At 39.7% G+C, this 20745-nt stretch overlaps 1 protein-coding gene across 1 annotated transcript; it reads right to left on the bottom strand.

The window, feature by feature from the left end:
- Window positions 1-1611: 1611 nt before the first annotated feature.
- On the bottom strand, window positions 1612-19522 carry plcxd3 (phosphatidylinositol-specific phospholipase C, X domain containing 3). Its single transcript, XM_046035744.1, has 6 exons — window positions 19378-19522; window positions 8283-8539; window positions 7854-8027; window positions 5951-6126; window positions 5196-5297; window positions 1612-4148 (listed from the first exon to the last, which is right to left on the bottom strand). The coding sequence occupies exons 1-6, from the start codon at window positions 19478-19480 to the stop codon at window positions 3992-3994; spliced, it is 969 nt and encodes a 322-aa protein (XP_045891700.1). The 5' UTR covers window positions 19481-19522; the 3' UTR covers window positions 1612-3991.
- Window positions 19523-20745: the final 1223 nt, after the last annotated feature.

Here is a 20745-nt window from a genome sequence, read left to right as displayed (position 1 = left end):
GTAAAAACTGTTCAAATGAAACAATTTTATATTTGGTGATTATATGTTTCTTTTGCAGGTTGAAAAAAAAATTCTTCTCTATGTCTTAGGCAAGTATGACACCCTGTGAATTATCAACAAACATATTAGGCTGTTTTTCTTCTTTCATGACATTTTGGAGATGGTTTCCAGTATATAGCCACCATGTGGGTCCGCGAAACGGAGTCAAAAGCCAAAAATGAATTGTCTTTAGCAAATTATTGTGATGCCTTTTGGTGTTTCATTAACATGCATGTCCATTTTAATATAGAGAAAGAAAACTAATGTCAAGGTTATACATAAACTTTTATGATCAAGAACAGTGTCAAGCGGATTTCTTCTCAACACATCATCGCAGCATTATTGTTCGGACACCACAATACATTACTATATGAGTTTAGAGGTAACACGTAGGGTTGATGATCTGTGATGAACAAGGACATAAACCACCAGTGGTCAGTTCTGACCAATGGCCCTTTCAGACACAGTGACACAATTACAACATTAACTCTCTCTGTGTCTCTCTCTGTGAGTGTTGTGGCCATTTACAGTTTTCATGTCTGAATGACTAAAAGAATCATTACAATTTCCAGTTTGCCCTCTGTCCCTGATAATGACTGTGCCTTTGTTGGCTTTTGATAATTAACGTGCATCCCAGCCCCACATTGTTTAATTTAAGTTATTTTCTCCGTCATTGTAGGATTCTTGCTTTGCAGGATTCTTGCTTTGCAGACAAATGCCACCCTGTGTCATGTACCCTCATAACTAGAGACAGGAGAGGCTGGTGAAATTACTCTTCCTCCTCCTCCTCCTCAAACTCTGAAACTGAGCATTTTGTTGCTGCCCCTCTTCAAACTGGCTGAATGCCATCATCCATCTCTACCTCCCACACCTCTACCTCCTCCTCATCTGTGTGTTTATCTGCGTGTGTGAGAAAGAAAGACGTCCACAAACATGCACAGACGCAGAAGCACACAATAACATTGTGCATATGACCTTTCAAATTACTAAATCCAAGTACATTCAAAACACGGGACAAGAATGTGCAAAATAATCTACACATAGGAACTGAATGAGTTGTGCCTTTTCCTTCCCTCAGCTACTGTAATGTGCACTCACAGAAGCCAAAGCACTTAATACCCATCCAGGCAGCTAGCCTAGCAGAAGGTCAGAATAACTTTTAGCAGAGTAAAGTAAAAACTTTGACCCTAAAGTAAGGTGCGCGCACACAGCGAGCCACTTATCATCTGAATTATCTCTGTTTCCTCTTCGTGAGAAACACCTGGCTACAGAATGGCAGATGCTGAATTACACAATCTCAAGTCACCCTGAGTGCCGCTGCCCACCCACCTCCATCCTCATCACCCTGGAAACTGGATGATTTTAGGATGCTCCTCTGCACAGACAGGGAGTAAAATACTGGTATGTTAGCTTAAAGCTGCAAATCTACTTTAGATTTAGAGTACTGCTATTTGGTGATTGAATTAAATGCCAATTTTATCATAATGGATTTAATAATATTTCTTTGGAAACCAACCAGTCACCACTCAACAAGCCAGAAACTGGTCATGAAATGATATTTCACTCAGTCACTCATTAGTCACAGAAGCTTTATTTGATTGGCCGTTTTCCACTTAGAACAGAGTCAATTTCATTTGAACAAAAGTTTTGGCGTTTTACAACAGCAAAGGACTCTTTTCACACCAGAACATAAAGGCATTGACAACAGTTTGGACCAGGGAAGACACAAATGTCCTTACAACAACGTTTGCAAGCCTTTTAAAAGTCTGCTCATTTGCGTGGGCTCCTTCTTGTATATGTGTATGTGGTAGTAGCAGTGCAACATTTAAAAATAAATTAATATAGAGATTTGTTTTGAAGGATAAAAACATTTCCAGCTGTGATGCACTCAAATCTTAAGAACAATATGCAGAATTTAACCAATTAGATGCACAAACCTAATAGACCTTGTTGGTATACCACAAAGGTATATATGTAGAACTTTTTCGTTCATGCACAAAACTGAAAATATGAACAAGAACAAAGTATGACAGCTCAGTTAAGGTATAGGTAAAATTAATTTGGTTAAATTGTTATCAGTGACTCGCAATACTTTAAAGAATTTACAATTCAGTGGCAGTATACTATTTGAAATTACAGTATGTACAAACTTTCCACAATATAAAACATTTTAACGTGAAACCACACTGAGGTGAAAGAAGTTACTGTTTAAACTTGAACTCATTTCCACACTGAAGCAAACAATGCAAAAATGACTTTCTGGCTGATACTCAGTCACTCGATCACAGGAGACTTTTAGAAATGGCACTCACAAGACACATACATTCACAAATCCAAAGAGTTGAGTTTCCTGTTCTGGTTTTACATTACCAAACTAGACAAACAGTGTCCTTACAGAATACATTCTCTGCAGAAAACGCCACGCTTATCATAAGGTGTGTGGATGTTGTAGTATGCAATTTGTTTTTTTTCCATTCATAATGCACAAAACCTTGCAATAAAAATTTGAATTATCTTTCTGGTTGCCATTTCAAAGTCCTTTCCCACCTCATATGAAGCACTGCAGGATATAGAAAGAAATATGTGAAAACATGAACAAAATTTGAAAGCATACTAAATGTATTGCACCAGTATACATATAGCAGAAATTTCGGGGATTCAAAAACATCAAACACCAAAGAGCTACAGCTAGATCTTAACTAAACATTTATTGTACTATTTTCCAAGTGTCAAAATACTGTTGTGACATCAAGACCTTTTGATTTTGGTTGATCACCCTTTCCTGACTTAAAAAGAAAAAAAACGAGTCTCTGCGTGAGTGTTAAGCAACTTTATCACCTGTTATTATGAAAGACACAACACCGTGATACAGCTCAGGATGACTCATGTACTGTATGCTGCACTACAGCAGTAAGTATAGACACACACACAAGGTGAAAGCATTCAGCAGAGGAAACACAGACGGTGGTTAACACTCTTGTACCTGGACATACTATATTTTTATACTTTGCTATCACGACTCCGCACCCACCCCAAAATCTACTAAATTTGTCACATTGGATTCCTAATCATTATAAATGTCTTATATCATCGACATTTACCCAGGCTGCCCTCTCACTCTCTATTTCTCTCTGGTTTTTAATGAGTGAATTAATTGTTTTCCAATGTGTATGATTAATGTCTAGGCTGCAAGCTGACTTCAGTGGAGACATAATGGGGAGAAAGCCCCTAGAGAGATCACTGCTGAAGAAACAAATGATTCACTTCTTGTCTATGTATTAGGTTAAACACGTTGTAATAGCACACTGCATCAAGCTGCTTGAGGCATCTTTTCAGAAACAACAGCAGAGATCTGACCAGGGGTGCATATTGTAAAAAAACAAAGAAACAAATAAAACCCTACTGAACAGGTTTCCCAAACAAGACATACAACTGTTATCTACGTACACCAGCCTACAATGGGAGTGGTTTACATTACATAGACTTATTTTAAAACACCCTCTGAAAAAATGGTCACTATCACTAGAATACCAAGAATGATGTTTAGCAGAAGGTTGATGTGCTGTTACCCTTGGCGAAGTGGTAAGCCTGAAAACGGTGCATTTGATCAGTGGAAAAAGCAGTTATTTTTTACAGCACAGGAAGTAAAGAAAATGAACATCTCCAAAAAAAGAACATTTCACTTAAAAAAAAAAAGAAGATATTTCATCCCCCAAATGGGAAACAAACAAAACCTCATTCTCTTCGTGCTCCAACCAAACACCAGGGTTGTTTCTCCCAATCACAACCTCTCTTCCTTTTTGCCATTTCATCTCCCAATTCACTATAGCCCTAAATAAAGTGGAAGGAGCAGTGCAACTCCTCTCCTTAAATAAATGCCAAAGAGAAAAGAGTGAGAGCACAGATCAAACCACTGGTGGTGACTGTGCTCCCTGACGCCCCCTGTGAGCTCTCAGGTGGCGTCATCGTCATCATCGTCCAGGTGATAGTTGAGGGTGATGACAGCGCTGATGAATTCTCCAAGCTCCACAAAGTCAGCGGTGATAATGTTGATGCCGCTCTCTCCGGGTCTCTGCGATCGGATCCACTGCATCATGCCCGGTAAAGCCCTAGGAGGACACATGAAAACACACACACACATACACACACACACACACACACACACACACACACACACATTAGGGGGAGCAAGAGTGGGAGAAATAAAGTCATAAAAGATATAGAGGATAGAAGAAGGGATGATTCATGGTTAGCTGGTTTAACACAGATAGGGGCACGCTGTGATAAAAGATCTCTGTGAAGCAGCATGAGATGTCTGCATGCCAGACACCAGCTGTGAGGATGACTCTCTGAACACTTGCTGGACATGTTCATGTGAGCTGTGCACCAGGGGAGGGTGTCACTACTGCAGATGTCTCACCCTGCTTTCTGCATGGCGAAATTCTACAACTTGCCTCCTCCTCACACTTACTTATCGTTCTGTCGAGTCCTACACTGGCGGCCTGTGTGGCAAAATGAATGGATGGAATTTTGAAGGTTGCTGACATCAAAGTAACCAAACGCCAGGTGAGAATGGCTGATGGCCGTGGAGTTACCAAATAAATAAATAATTCACGCCTGGAAAATTCATGGTATTGCTGCTGAGGCTTTTAACAAACTGGTGACATTAAGACATTAAGACATTAAGAGTGAAATAAAGACAAAACTGGGAAATGAGGGTGGAACAAATCCTCTACCAGAACTGAGAAGGGGAGATATAGAAAGAGAAAGGAGATGGATGAGAAGCATTGCCTCAGGTTTGCTGAAGCATTTCAAAAAAATAAAAAAAACTTGAAAGAGGTCAGTGTCAAATGCCTGGAGATACCTGTAGAAACCAACATGCCTAAGGATTTAGTTATAAAATGCCATGATGACTCATGAGCATGTGTGAGTGTATGTGTACACATGCCCATGAATTTTTGTTGTGAGTTGTTATGGGTAAATCACGTCGGTTCAGTGGCCTCTGGTGCCCGAGGTGTTGCTATAATTGCGGTCTCACAGTGCCTGTGTATATGTTGAAAAAAACTATGTGGCACCATTCATGCTAACACTGCATCATATTCAGTAGTAGTGTTATAATGAACATGGCGCAAGCACACATAAACAGGTGTACACACCTCTCCGTGATTGTCTCTCTCAGTCCGCTCGCCACGCCCTTCATCACAGTGCTGGCCTTCGGTGTCAGAACCACCTGGGAGACAAAGAAGGTCCCCTTCCTCCTGCAGGAGACACATCAGGCATTTACAATATATTTTTGTTGTTTTTCCTTTTTTGCATGTGATCTATTTATGTAAAGCACCTTATGACATGTGATGAAGAGAAGTGCTAGACACAAATACACTTCACTTTAGAATTAATTACTTTAAGTGCCCACAAAGAAACAAAAACACTTATTCTGTCAAAAATATAGACATAATAATTTTGCATGCAAATTTCTGGTTTTGAAGAACATTTTTCCTATTACTGTCAGCAGTTTCCTTTAAATGTACGTATGAGTTTCATAAGGTATGAAAGTACTTTTACTTAACTTGTTCATTTAACCCCAGTTCCCATTCTCTTAATTGGCTATTTTGAACTAACTATAGGAAATGTCATTGAGTTCTGAACTCTAAGCAAAGTATCATCATTATGACAATAAATCAAAATCACGCTAGAATGAACCATCATGGTTAGGCTTTTGGACATTTGTAATGCTATAAAGCTTAAAACACTGGTAAATTAATATCAGCAATAAATTGAGGCAATAAAAACGTCATGATATATATGAGATGATATATCAAGCTACATGTAACATGTACAGAGATTCTGTCCCATTATACCTCATGCATTAAGGACATAGAGTGCCCACAGTTTAATAAATGTAGATGCTGACCTGCGGTCAGTGACAGACGCTTGGAGAAACTGAACCAGCTTTTCTGGGTCTGTGGTGTTGGCCCAGGGAGAGGGCATCATCTGGCCTGGCCACAGGAAGGGCACCTCCAGGGCCATGGGGTGGTGGTAGAAGACAAGCACCTGGTACTCCTTCTCCCACAGATACTGCAGAGTCACCTGGGAATGGAGGTTGTTTATATGTTCAGGGTAGCAGGAGGTTATAAGGGGAGAATTGGTGGGAGATGACAAAAGAAAAAAATGTGATGGGTGCTGTATAGTAAATATAAGAAAAGCCTCTTCTGTGCTGAGGGACAGAAAACAGGCAGCTGAGACATAGCTGGAAGCTTCTTAGTAAGCTTTATGTTTATTTGAATGGAAGCAAATAGAAATAAATAGACGAAACTGCCTGATGTAATGCATCACTCTGATTATTAAGTGGCTTTGTCTCTGATTGACCATAGAAATTGTGAGGTATGTTATTTGTGAAGATAGACAGCTTTGCTACATAAACAACCACTGTTTTATGTCTAACCTTAGTATATTGCTTGACAAGAAAACAACATAATAGTTATAACAGGGTATTCAAGAGGTAAAAAACAAAACAAACGAATATATTTCACAGAATATCAAAGACTAAAGAGACCTGGCAGAGATTACATTCCTAGTAATTTCAATAGACACTTTTGTGCGGTTGTATATGTAGTTTCTGTTTTTATTTATTTATAAAAAAAACTGTTTTGCTCAAGGATAAACAGCAATATTCTTTACCTGGCTCCTGTTATTCTACAGTGTTTCACATCATTTCATATAGTTTATTGATACAAAGGGGAAATTTGTTTTTCTCTGCATTTAACTTAACCCTAATTAGGAGCATTGTGCAGCGCCCAGGGAGTAGTTATGAGTTCAGTTCCTTGCTCAAGGGCACCTTCAGCAACAGTCCATGGTGGACTCGAACTGGCAACCCTCCCGTTCCCAAGGCAAATCCCCACGGACTGAGCTAATACCACTCATGGACACAAGCAAAATATGTTTTTATGGTTACATCTCGGCTGAAATATTTTTGGTGGAAAACTGTAGCTGCAATTAATTTACCTAGAGAGAATGAAAACAAATAATTAAGATTCCCTGTCAGTTGATTAAAGTCAGTTATGGTTTACAGGAAGGTGGTTATAGATGAAAACAATGTTCTTGCAGCTGTACATTATGCCTTAAAATAAGCCAAATGACCACTGGAGAAGAGTGGTGCAGGGGATTTAGTTTGTTTAGGAGAGCAACTGTGATGTAAAGAGGTGACAAGGGAATAGTAGAGTAGTTTTACTCATAGACAAAGGAATGTAAAGTGGAGAGAGGAGTGAATACACGTGGAAGAAAGAACACCAGGCGTTTGTCTACTCTAAATTTAAACACCAGCCCAGATGACCCTATAGCACTGAGAAGATGTCCTTTATTTTTCAAAGAATCCACTAGTCACTATTGGTCTTTTATCCTTCATGTACACACTCACTTAAGGTTGGTGTGAGGGAGCGGTGGGAAGGTGAAATAAATAGACAGAGAAAGGCAGCAGAGAGACAAATCTGAGCACTTTTCTGCTCGACTTCTATGCAAAAGGGCAAGCCCTGAGTGAAAAAATGAACTATGATTAGGGGATGTGATAACCATCATTCTGCATCTCAAGTGATCAAAACACAGAAATCGCTCAGAGAAAACCATAATTATCAAAAGCCAATTGAACACACACACACACACACACACACACACAAAAATGTGTTCCTGAGACATGTCCTTTCTCAATCAAGAGTTGTTAGAGGTGAGAGGCATCTGAAATAAATATGTGGGGCCAGATTCTAGGTCTGTTAATTGCTTTTAATCCTACTTGCTGTTAAGTGTCTGTAAGTCAGCAGTACCTCTTGAGCGAAGACAACTGGGCAGAGTTTTTCTCCAAACACTTCTTTTAACATGGCCACCAGTTTTTCATGGTGCAAGTTCTGCACACCATAGAAGTGGTTGAAGTCCAAGAACACGACCTCTCTGGCGTGAGCTGACAGGAAACTGCTGATCTGCTCTAGACCTTCTCTCACCTAAAAAACACAAATATGAACAATACGTGGGTTAATAACGCCTTTAATGACATAACGATGTGAAATATAGGCATGAAAACAACTCGGAGGTACTTAAAATCTCTGAAGCACCTCGTATAATTAAGCTGGCAGTTGGCTCTCCACATAAATATGCTGCCACATACACAGAAATGCACAAACATCACTTAGCAACCACAAGCAGCGCAAAATATTCATCACATCAAAAAACACTACATCTCTATGCTCTATGCTGACCGTGGCACTGAAGAGCCCGTGGGCGAAGAACAGCTCGTTGTCGGGGTCACGGGGCTTGGTGGAGATGCGAAGGTCAAAGAAGCGGATCCCAGCCTCCAGTTGGCTGATGAAGTTCATAGTCTGTGTAGCTAACCACTTCCTCATTAGCTTCTTGGCCACCGTGCCAAAAACAGAAACAAAGTTTTGCACGGTCTCTGGCTGCTCGGGGCCCACTGGAGACGCCTCGTCGATGTAGAAACTGAAGGAATCATGGGAACCTGGAGAAAGCAACTGAACATGAGTGTGCATGCAGGTATTGACCACTGCATGTTTTATTTCTGTGGTGGGACACAGCTGTAAGAGTGGGGTCAGTGCTACAAAACAGCCCAGTGCCACGGCAACAACAACACAGACTGTGAATAACAGCATCCGTGGCCATAAGTTATGAACTCTGACAACTTGAAGTGTCTGTGCTCACATATACTGATCTTTTTCATCCATCACAGGCAGAACAGAGCTCCCAGAGAACAACAATGCTGTGCTTATTGTTTTATATTTTTCTTATATAGCTTTTGTTATATTTATTTTATAGCGAATTCTCAAATGCAATTGTTGGTGAATGTTTTCTACCTATTTTGTATACCTCCAGTTACTTTTTGGTGGGACTCTGTTACAGTAACGTCCACTAAAGTATTTTAGCTCTATAGTCTTCCATAGATATCTCAATTTAAGCTTGAAAGTAAATTTTTTACAAGAATACGTCATCCAACTAACGTGGTGTTTCCAAAGCTTTCACAGTGGTCTTCAGCAGATAGTAAATGGACGCTACATTTCACATTTACCCCACTCACACATATTAATACACAGAGGCTACCGTACAAGGTGCCAAGAGGATGAGACGCTGCAGGCTCAAAGCACTGGGTGTAAACAGAGTACTTAGGTTACAGGGGCTCATCAGAAACAGAAACTAATCAGTCACACACACACTCACACACCGATGGCACAGTAATTTGGGGTTCAGTATCTTGCCCAAGGACACTTTGACATGCAGACTGGAGGAGCCAGGGATCGAATCCTTCAGCCGTCCCTAATGATGGAGTTGCTCAGTTGTAATGGAGATGGTTTAGTTGTTGTTGTGACCCAAGTTTGAAACAGCAGAGCAACTCCACCTACTTCACCAAGATGTGTTTAAAAGTTGGACATTGTGTAGATAATATTGTGAAGAATGTCTCAAGTTTCACACTGCAGCATGCGTAATAAGAACCAAGTGAAACATGGCAAAATTCTTATTCATCTGCAATATAAGGGGGCTCACGTCATCTGTCTTTAAGAAACATATCTTATAGTTTCCCTGCAGTTGCAGAACTTTTGAAAAATTAATAGATATGACAGAAGTCTAATGGCACTGAATTACCTTGTCGTTGAAATGTGCTATACAGATAAACTTGCCTTGCCTATCTTCCTTCACAAGTCACCTCCCTTGTTGCACGTACTATTTGTAATTGTAAGTATCAGATTACTCAGTGAACAGTGTTCCTAATTTAGACAATGCCAATTTTATTAAATTGCTTTTCTCATACTCCATCATACTGTATATCTTTGAATTTAAGTCTAGACTTTTTGATTAGAGTAGATGCCAGTTTGATCCTCCCCCTCTGTAAGTATGACTTTAATATCTCCTATTAATTAATCTAGTCCCCAATTACTCAATTTGCAATTTCAGACCCTTGTAGATTTTCTGAAAGCCTCACTTCTATTGCCCAGGGTTCCTTCACAGTGTATAGCGTATTTTCTTGTAGATAATATGATCCTTCATTCTGTTTCATCTTATTCATATAACCAATTGTTATATTTAGCCATACTCATGTTTCATGGATTTTAACAAAACATGACCACCTTGGTGATTCGCTCAGGATGCACTGATTAATTTCATTTCAGACCATAATCTGAAAAGTTAAGGCATATTCATTAGGTCAGATAATAACTTGCAGAGCTTTTGCACTTAGTGGCAGCTATTTCACCCTCTACTGAAAGGACACATAGCTTCACAAGCAGAATTAGATAGACCTATGACAGGGTAGCTGAACTACTGCCTACACTGAGATGTACGAGTTGTGAACAAGTTGACCTACCATCAAATTGCTAGCACACCAACTATTTCTTCTGTAGAAAGAGGTGCTGATGAAAACAGTTCTATGGATTATACTGAGTAACTGGAACTGTTTCTGGAAAGATACACGCTGTTAGATTTTTCAAATGTCATTTTTCGGTGCCTTGAGCATGACAAACATATTTTCATTCACCGCCATTGTTTTGGAGTGGTGGCAGAAATGTCAGAGATAAGATATCTCAAAATCTCAGCAGACAAAACAGAAAAAGGATTAAAATAACTGTGAGAAAGTGATACTTTTCAATATCATTCGGTTGAACTAATCCTTTAAACAAAATCTTATTCTAGTTTAACCATGTGGCTAATTTAACTGTTATTATGTGAGCTGCACAAAAATAACAGTTCTACAATCATCCCATTAGTGGCAGTAAATGTTAGATTGAGAAAGTCAGTCCATATTTTGAAGGATTCCTAGGTGACACTTTAGCATGTCTTTGCAAATGATCCATGAAGATTCTGTTAGCTAGGTCTGAAGGTCATGTTTCCTGCCATGCCTGTTTGAGAGTAAGAAAAGCGTAAATGTATGCATGTATGTGTGTGTGTCTGTCTGTCTGTCTGTCTGTCTGTCTGTCTGTCTGTCTGTCTGTCTGTCTGTCTGTCTGTCTGTCTGTCTGTCTGTCTGTCTGTCTGTGCACATGTTGTGCAAAATAGGCAGACAGTAATTCTGGTATCCTACTCTCATGCACTCACTGCAATCAAGTTCTCATCCTCTTTTTGTCTCTTCATCACATAGCCTCGCTTATTCACACAAACAAATGTACACCCTCCTCTCCTCCACTAACACACACACACACACACACACACACACACACACACACACAGAGCCTGAATTGACCTTCAGCTAAACTCCAGTGCCAGGTCTTCGCAGTCAGCCCAGAGAATGACCATAAGCAGGGTAGACAGCTGAATCCTGGGGCAGGGCAGCAAGCATTACTACAGGCTGAACTGCACCACCAGGGTCTCAGCATTACAAATTATGACCTTAACCAGATGCAACAGCTGGCCCTGCTGTTGTTGCGGAGAGAGAATTTTCTCTTTGAAACCAAACAACGTAATTATGTCGCAATTATTTTCATTATCCGCTAACCTACCATTCATTTTCTCCATTATTCAAGTGGTCTATAAAATGTCAGAAAATTGTGAAAAATACCCAATTGCAATTTTTTTAAAGCCCAGTGTGATGTCTGCACTTCTTTTCCTAACATATCATGACAATATATATAACAGGAATGTGCTAATTAATTGTGCAGCTAGGTCCTTAGCTATTACAGGTGTATAGGCCCTTTCAGAACCAAAGCAACATCAAAACCCATAATTTCCAATGGTCAGTGCACTCCGCTCGGGGGCAGAGTACATTCCTGTGATGTTTATTGTCATGATTTGTTGGTGAAAGAAGTGCAGCTCATATATATTAAACTCAACAGTCCCCTGGGATCATGCAACTGACTATATCTTAGATTTTATTAAAGGCTCAACACCTGAGGAAAAATAATAAAGCTTGTCTGTGCGTGGCCTTAAATATGTATGACAAAAAGCCTGTGATTACACTATACCGCAGAGAGAAACAATCTGACAGGAAAGCACAGTGGCTGAAGGGCCAAATATTCCACCAAGTGTGCAGAACATCTATAAAAATCTGCAGAGAAAGCTATGCGGTGAGGTGGGAAACTACACTCCAGCACAATCAAGCTTTGCTACTTGAGCTCTGAACATGATTAATTATTGTTCATGTTATGAAAATTTTTCCCCCACTTAATGCTGTGCCATGTCTCAAGGTCAACACACTCTTTTGGAAATGACTGAAAACAAATAATCAACAACTCAGAATTGAGTCATTTCCCTTTCATTCTTGTCTACAGGAAATAAAACTCCACATTCATTAGACAGTATATGATGTTTGCCTGCCATAAAGTAGGCAAAAATGTGGTATGGTAATGATGACTATAGCTATGGTGTGTGTGTGTGTGTGTGTGTCCAATTGTGTCAAAAAGTGTCTAATGTGCTGGTAAGGACCTGTATAGTGATTATGCTTTGGTTATATCTGATCATAATGATTGAAAGGGCCATAGTCCATCATTTGGAACATACTGTAAACAATACCCAGTCTGCCTACTCACATGCTGTTTGATGGCTTTAGCTTAATGGATAGTAAAAAAAATTTTTTTAAATAGATTGTCAAAAAGAACACAGCGGCCAAACAGAGCTGCACTTTCTTAAGTTCATTATGGGAACTTTTCTTTCCTCACATCCACAACATAATCATATCTAATACAGACATGAAGAAGCTGATGTCGTATTGGTGGTGAAGGAGAAGGGAAAGTGGAAAGAGAGAGAGAATGAGCCAGGGCAAAAAAATAGAGACACATAAAGGCTGAAACAAGCTGGCACAATGATAACACAACAATTCACTTAATAATGATGATGATGGCGAGGATGATGAGGATGACAATGGTGGTGGGTGATGATTGTTACTTCAGAGAATTGACCTGTGTTGACTTAGTCATTCTGACTGAATGAGAGCAGACCATTGAGAGAGGACACTGGTGGTTTATGCCCTTTTTCATGACAAATCATTACTGCTCACCAGTCTTTCAACATCTATTTTAGGATGCTGAGGAGCGAAGCCACAGGGTGGAGATGAGATAAATTATACTAAAATATAGATTTGAGCTCCAGACATGCTATTCTCTCTCCTCTACACTTTCCCCGCACGGACCATCTCATAATTTTAAAGTTATTCTTCAATCTTTGCTCTTTCCATCTGCTTTATGCAGCCCTCTGTTGTTCTTCCTCCTGTTCAATTTGCTCCAATCTCACTTTGTCTCCTACCTTGCTACTCTTTTCCATCTTGTTCGAGTGGCACTGCGCACAAAGCACATACATTTCCAATAAAGGCTGAATTATTTGACTTTTAGAATCAAGATAAATGTCCTCCGGTGGGAAATTCAATGAACTACCAGTGTTCAGGCAAAAGCAGCCTGTGGAGAATCCATATCACACAATGAGAAAGATCCACTAAAGCAACTTGAGAAAAAGTCTGCAAATATATCAAGATGGTTTATTATGAGTTCAAGTGTACCACCAGACTTCTATATACTGATGTGAAGGTTAGTATGCTTTGTAAAAACATTCTTGAAACGGAATCTCAACACTTTGCTGTCAGTTGTAAAATCCACATAATGGTAAAAGTAAATTGATGTCTGAACAATTTTAAAGTCATTGTCTGAAGGCATCACTTGCAAATAGGCAGAATGTGCAGCGGGTCAAACACAGTGACTTTGGTCAAACTACAGTTGAGCTAAACAGAGATTTATGTGGGTTGTGACCCATAGGGGCATATTCATTACAGAAAATAGCTGTGCCATTCCTACCTCTTTACCACCCATTTGCTTCATTTCTCTAGGAGCAATATTCTCTCTCTCTCTAGGAGCAATATTCTCTCTCTCTCTCTCTCTTAGTTTTTCTGTCAACCAGACTATTTTCTGCTCCTTTGTTTGTTTTGAATTTCACATCCTGTTTTCAGTGGCTTTTAGCTGGATTATGTCCTGCCCTTCAAACATCTCGCTGCACTACCAGTGTTTATCCCGGCATCTGATACCATTCATCCTCCTTATTTGAGGGCTTAAGTGGTAGCAGAATGATCTAGTCAAGGAACCGATGGACAGATTTACAGCTGGAAGTCATGGATTGGCCTTTTCCTCTCCCCCGAAGGAGCTGGAAAGACTAAAGATGCCTCTTCTGCAACAGATTTGTTTTTATTGCCTGCAAGGCCATCATAACTTAATAAAATTGCCTTCACCCTTTCCCCCCAGAGTAAGGTATGCTTTTCATTTCTTACCTCTGGCTAAGCCTTAAGCAGTTACAGTCAGCCATTGAAGAGGTTAAGTATGGCTCCCTTGAGCCCTCTAGTGCAAATTTGACACTTGGGTTCCATGTGGGCATTGTAGTATCTGTGAGATAAAGTCACTTATCCCATCGAGTAGTTTGCCTGCTATGAATGAAGTCAAACAAAATGTAATTTTCCCTGATAGCAAATGAATCCATAGTTTGTAAAAATGTTGGTCACTAGGAATGTGCTGATTATATCTTGTCCAAATCATCACAATAATATTATTGAGGTCATTTTTTCAACTTAATAGAAAATTAAAATAAGCCAGCAGCAACATAAAAATAAAATTTGTTCCTTTCTCAAATTTGTTTTATTACCAGCCGTATGTCAAAATGAGCTAGGCCATTTCAACAACTAAAGTTAAAGGTGCATTGATAAATACTTTTTATATTAACAAATCACTATTTGTAATGTGAAAAGGGTAAACATATATATATATATATATATATATATATATATATATATATATAATTATTGCATTTATAAGTGAAATGATATGTCAGGGCTAAATGTTTGTTGACTGTTTTGGAGTTCTTCTGTTCCCTATTGGTTAAAAATTGATACAGCTTTAAAAAGCCAGAAAGAAAATATGTGGATTATTTAATCACCTATTCCACTAATTCAGAGAGTAAATGTAAATATGATCATATGTTTTAACATAGTTAATTCATATAAATGACATAGACATTTAGAAATATAAATTTACATTTAGGTACTGCGCACACCTGTAGGACACAGATACATGCTCATGCCAGTCCGCACATACTCCAAATCCTAAGTCTACACCCATACAAAAAATACTGCAAATCCAATTTAATTACCATGCTACTGAAATTCTGACAGCCATTCCTTTCCTAAAGCTTGTTTCATGGTGACAGAACCACAGAGAATCAGATTGACAGTATCTCTGGCAGCATACCTTTGCTTACCACCTCAGTCAGACAAACATGCAGCCAGGCAGTCTGCAGCACTCACCTAGCAGATCTAACAATAGCCACAGAGAAACAGACCACCATGCCTCCCACCCCCCCAATGATCAGTTTGGAGAAAGTAAAACTGTAACTACTCCCTCCCTCTTTCCCTCCTTATCTCCCTTTAATGACCTCCATCTTAAATCTGCTACTACTCCCTCAACCTTTCCCCAATTAGCTATAGAGCAGACCTGTCATGTAAATGGCTACACCTGACGTGTAGACTCCATGGTTCGGAGCAGTGTGAGGGCAAAGCTGCATGTGGGGCCAACACAGAGAGCTGAGTCATGTCTGAAAGCAAACATGTTCTTATCTCACGAACAAGGGGGTTCTGACCAATAGAGGACCGGCAGGATTTATGCTCATGAAAATATGCATTCTTTTTATATAATAACTGATACAGCCACATTGCACTTGGCTGCCACACTGTCGTGAGTCACAGCATAATTAACAACTCTATAACTCTGAAACAACTCTAAATAAACAACTCACTAGCCAATAGTCACATGCCCTCTGATCAAAAAACCCAATCTAAATCTGACTGTACTCAATGACCTCTTGTCTAAAAATTGTTGTTTTTAATATATGGTTCTGGTAAAAAAAACAAAAAAAACAAAATTGGCCTTTTCACAGCTTCTCTCCTTTTTCTGGACACATTTCAGTGAGGTTTCACAACGCCACAGACTGTGACACATGTATTGTAGTATATTGACAGATGTATTGGTGTCTTTGGACTGGATTTGAATTCTGTTGGACCTCTCTGGTGCTTGGATTGTCAACCATGTTGTCGGTATTCAGGATCAGGCCTTGGAGTGGTTTGCTTCTTTCCTACCAGATCAATCAGTTAAGTACTGGATTCATAACTTTTTGTTTTCCTTTGTACCTATCTCTCTCTCGTGTACCACATGTTGCCATTATAGAGCCCATTTTATTCTCATGACATATGCTTCCATTGGGATCTGTTTTTAGAAATGGTAAGATTTCTTATCCTGGTTACACTGAGACTATGCAGCTGTCTATCCCCTTGAAACTCCTCTTCATTGTCTTGGGAATATAACATTTTAAATGGCTAAAGAGTTTCTTTAGCTTAACAAGAGCAAATGTCCTCACACCAGCTGTGTCCTTAGTGGTAGGTTTTCCCACCTAAGAAAATAAAACAGTTTCTGTTCATTTAGGGACCCAGAGACATGCTTTTATCTCTTTGCCTATTGATTACTGTAACTCTTTGTCTGTGGGAGTCAGTCAGTCGGCCTTGTCTCGCCTGCAGCTTTTGCAACATGCAGCAGCAAGGCTCCTCAGGAAGAGAAACCATCCTTCTTCCTGTGCTGGCTTTCCTGGTTAAATAAATAATTGATTTTAAGTCTCTTATTTGTTTTTAAAGCACTGCATGAAAAAGCACAAGTGTAAGGGGTGGTGAAGGAGCAGTGGATAAGACACATGCCTTTGATGTGAGAGACCCGGGTTCAAATCCACTGTGAGACACCAATGTGTCCCAACATGTGTCGTGCGACCTCTGACATATATAGCAATTGTAAGTCGCTTTGGATAAAAGCGTCAGCTAAATGAATAAATGTAGTGTAATGTATTTATCCCCTTCTTTAGATCCTTTGACCAAAATTGCAAGTCCATTCTAAACTCCAAAATCCAAGGGTGATTGAGCATTTCCACTTGTGATGGATTAAGTCTTTTGTGCTCACACTTTTGAGTGTAAACTACACTTTCTGTATTTTTTTATTTTTATTTTACGTAAAATAAATGTCTTCACATTAAATGTCTTCAGCTGACTAATATTTAATTGCAGGCCTTGCAATGGAAACTGATTTTTCAATGCCTCTCTGTAGAAAAAGTTACCAGTATGTTACATACATACTGTGTAGAGGGAGGTATCTTTGCTTAGATTAGCTGGCATTTCGTCATTACTGTCACCATCTCAGTCCACATGACAAACTGAGGCTATATTCTTCGGTCCTTTAACCCCTATACCTTTGTTAGTGAAGATCTAAATAAAAGAGTAATAGTGCTAGCACATCCAGTATAGTAAGTAGATACTATCTGTCCTACAGTGGCTGTTGTATCTGTCAAACATCTATGCTACCTCGAGCATTGATAACATTTTACGTATAGCCATATACAGTATTTTTCTATCCTATCATTTGGCTGTGTTAGCTCATGTACCAGCTACTTCAAACATGACAAATATATGCCAGTAAAACATTGTAAAAATCAACTCTGTCACCACAAAATCTTAAAATTAATTAAATGCTAATCATACAGAAGATTATGTATACTAACGAGTACAGCTGTGCAATGCTGGCAACACAGACACAGTGGTGACAGTTAAGCTTTTTGGCAACAACAATCCACCATGCCATCACATCACCCCACATGGTAGACTACTCCAAATTGCCAAAACACTTTGGCCTGGATCAGTGAGGGTGTCAGGTGGTGAACTGTCTTGTTTTTTCCCCTGGAAAATAAATAGCACTACTGAATTACAGGCAACAGTGGGCAGATGCGGAGGATTGTACAGCAGGACTCTAACATCTTTCCAACTAATAACGAGAGTGAAACTTGTGGTAGTAATAAAACAGTTGTCTCATTTGTTTCTAGACTGTCCCAGTTTTATTCCTGCTTGAACAAAGGCTTGGAATACTGCATACTAAGATGAGACAAAAGGATGTGATATGAGACACTTTTGAAAGAAATCAAACATACACCCCAACAAGAACACATGGTTGTTGCTAAATAATCTCTCATTAAATTATGTGGATTATGAAATTTATCATGACAAACCTTACACCAAATATGTGCACACATACACACAAAGTGCAAAGAATCGGAGGACGTTTCAATAATCTGTATCCAAATGAAGGATACTGAGAGCAGCTAAAATACAGGCCATGGGGCCAATATGAAGTAATGATATCTAATTAAATGGGACAGAGCATGTTCCCATGCTGCGTTGGCATGGATGAATTGTGGTGTAATGCAGCACATGTCGCGTGATTCAGCAAAATTCCAAGCATGAGGTAATACATGCTATGCTGTTTCTGTCTTTCAGTCAGTGTTTGATTAAATCTATGATGAACTGCATGTGTCTTGGCATCCTCAGAGCAGTGGTCAGTGCTGGTAACATGCCACGCCTCATTGGACATTAAGCTCAAATACATCTGTATATGAAATGCCATCATTGCACATGCCGAGCCTAAACACATCAGGTATCAACAGCAAGAGAGAAATGGATAGAGAGGGAGAGTGAGACAGAGAGAGGGAAAAGGGAAAAAGAGATGGTGGGGGGGGTGGGGGGGGCACAAAGGATTAGAAATGCTAGAAAATAAAGAATGAAGGTGCTTTGTGTGGAGGTGTGATAATCACTAGGCAGCAGATATGAAATTGACTAGCCGCTAAAATGAAATTCCATCAGTTAGATCCATGGTTGGCTTTACAACCAGCATTTCGAGTTTGAATGGAGCTTAAGGAGACCGGCACACTGATTGGCTAATTGTCCAACAGCCCATTTTTCTATGGGAAGCGCTGTGATCATCTGAGTGCACAGACTGGACTGAATCCATCCCACTCCCTGTCTCTTCTCCTGTATGGCCACCACCCCAGTACAAACGCGGAAAGTCCCACACAGAAGCTGCATGGTTGATCTGTCTCTTCTGAATATTTGGAGTTGCTCGGAGGTGCCTTTATTTTAACCTGAGGTATCCTCATCGTTTGGATTATTAGATGGAGAAGCCACAAATCATCTGGGTCTTAATGATAACCTCCAGACAGTAGACCATAACAAGAGGAAGCGTCTTCACATTACATGGCACTTCTCCCGCTGCGCAACAGGTCTTGCCCTTTGTTCTGAGGAGGTACAATGAAACTAAAGCCAGATTTTAGGTTGCAGGAGTTGCACATCCTACAAAGTAAAACATCAAACTTAGCAAATCCGTAAAATATTTTGAGTGTTAAAACTAATAGCCTATTTATTCACTTCTCAGAGATTCAATGCGCGCGGATGAAAAAAAAAAAAAAAAAAAAAAGAGAGACATACTCCTCAGCCATTACACTGGGGTAACGTAAATGGACACTTACCTGGAATAGCCAGGTTAGTAAGCGGGATAGTGTGCATACTCTGCGGTAAACTTGCCATCCAGTCCGCAAACCGCATGTCGCTTCTCCCGTGAGACGAAGCCATGCTGTCGCCGTGCACAACGCTCCGTTCTCCCGGACCGGTGCCTGCGCAAACCTGGAGTCGCGCTCTCTCTCTTTCTCTCCACACACAGAGGCACACACCCACTCTGTCTCTCTCTCTCTCTCTCACGCACACACACACACCAGCGCCACCGAAAGCCAGTCCACACCCCCAGTAGGCTTACACATCGGTGGCTGGCATTATGAAAATACGGTTTGTTGAATGGACCGATCCAAATATATGGCAACATTCGGTGGTTAGCTTTGCAATAATGCACAGTAAAAGCGCTGCTAGGACATGGATCAGTTTTACAATCACATAACATGGACAAATTTATATAGCCTTTACAATTCTAGCTTTCAGAATTTCTCAAAACGAGGCAAAACTACCCCAAAATACATTCTTTTATGTAATAGAGGTTTATAACATAGAGGTCAGAACACCCACCAGTGGCTGCTTGCTATACGCATATTTTGGAACAATGCTAGATAGGTCTACCAAGGTAATTTCATAGTAGGAAGTTGTGCACTTCGAGGCCTATACATGGATATTTTGAGAATTTCAAACACTAAAAAATAGATTTAAAAAACCCTTTGAATATGATCATAGCCTGCAAAATATTCAGCCAAAAATGCACATATATGCTCAAAATAACAGAGGTTTGGTAGTGGCCTGTTAGAGATGTGCATTTTCTCATTACACACGGCTGAAAAGAATGTGACCTGTAAATAAGGAGGTTGAAAGCTAACTCCCAAAGGACACAGGAGCATTTCTGAGGACATGTACTTGGATGACTGAGAGCCATATGGAGGTGATTCATTATCACTGCAATTAATCAGTTAATATTGCAGTGACAATGAATAAGTGACATATTGACTGTGGTAATAATTAGCAGGATGGCCTCCTTAAAATGAGTAATTTAATAAACTAGGTCATAATTGTATAAAGATGGTGAATATACAAAAAACTGCATATTTATCAAGGTATGAACCACAATGTTTGTCTGAACATTATAGACCCCTTTCTCCATTTCAAATCTGCATTTTCGCATTCACTTTGAGTAAGTAACATAGGATGGAGGGTTGATAATCACTGTGGACACAGAAATCTATATTGACATAACCACCCTGCATAATCAGAAATACCTTACAGACTGTCACATAATATGCTTTGCATAGACTGTACATCTCTATGGTTTATCATCAGTGATCACCCTTGTTCCTGGTTGGATGCTATATCAATAAATGATCAGCATTGTGAAAATAATC

This window comes from Micropterus dolomieu, linkage group LG21 (assembly GCF_021292245.1).
Source record: "Micropterus dolomieu isolate WLL.071019.BEF.003 ecotype Adirondacks linkage group LG21, ASM2129224v1, whole genome shotgun sequence".
Lineage (NCBI taxonomy): Eukaryota > Metazoa > Chordata > Actinopteri > Centrarchiformes > Centrarchidae > Micropterus > Micropterus dolomieu.
This window is presented reverse-complemented; position numbering and strand designations above follow the sequence as displayed.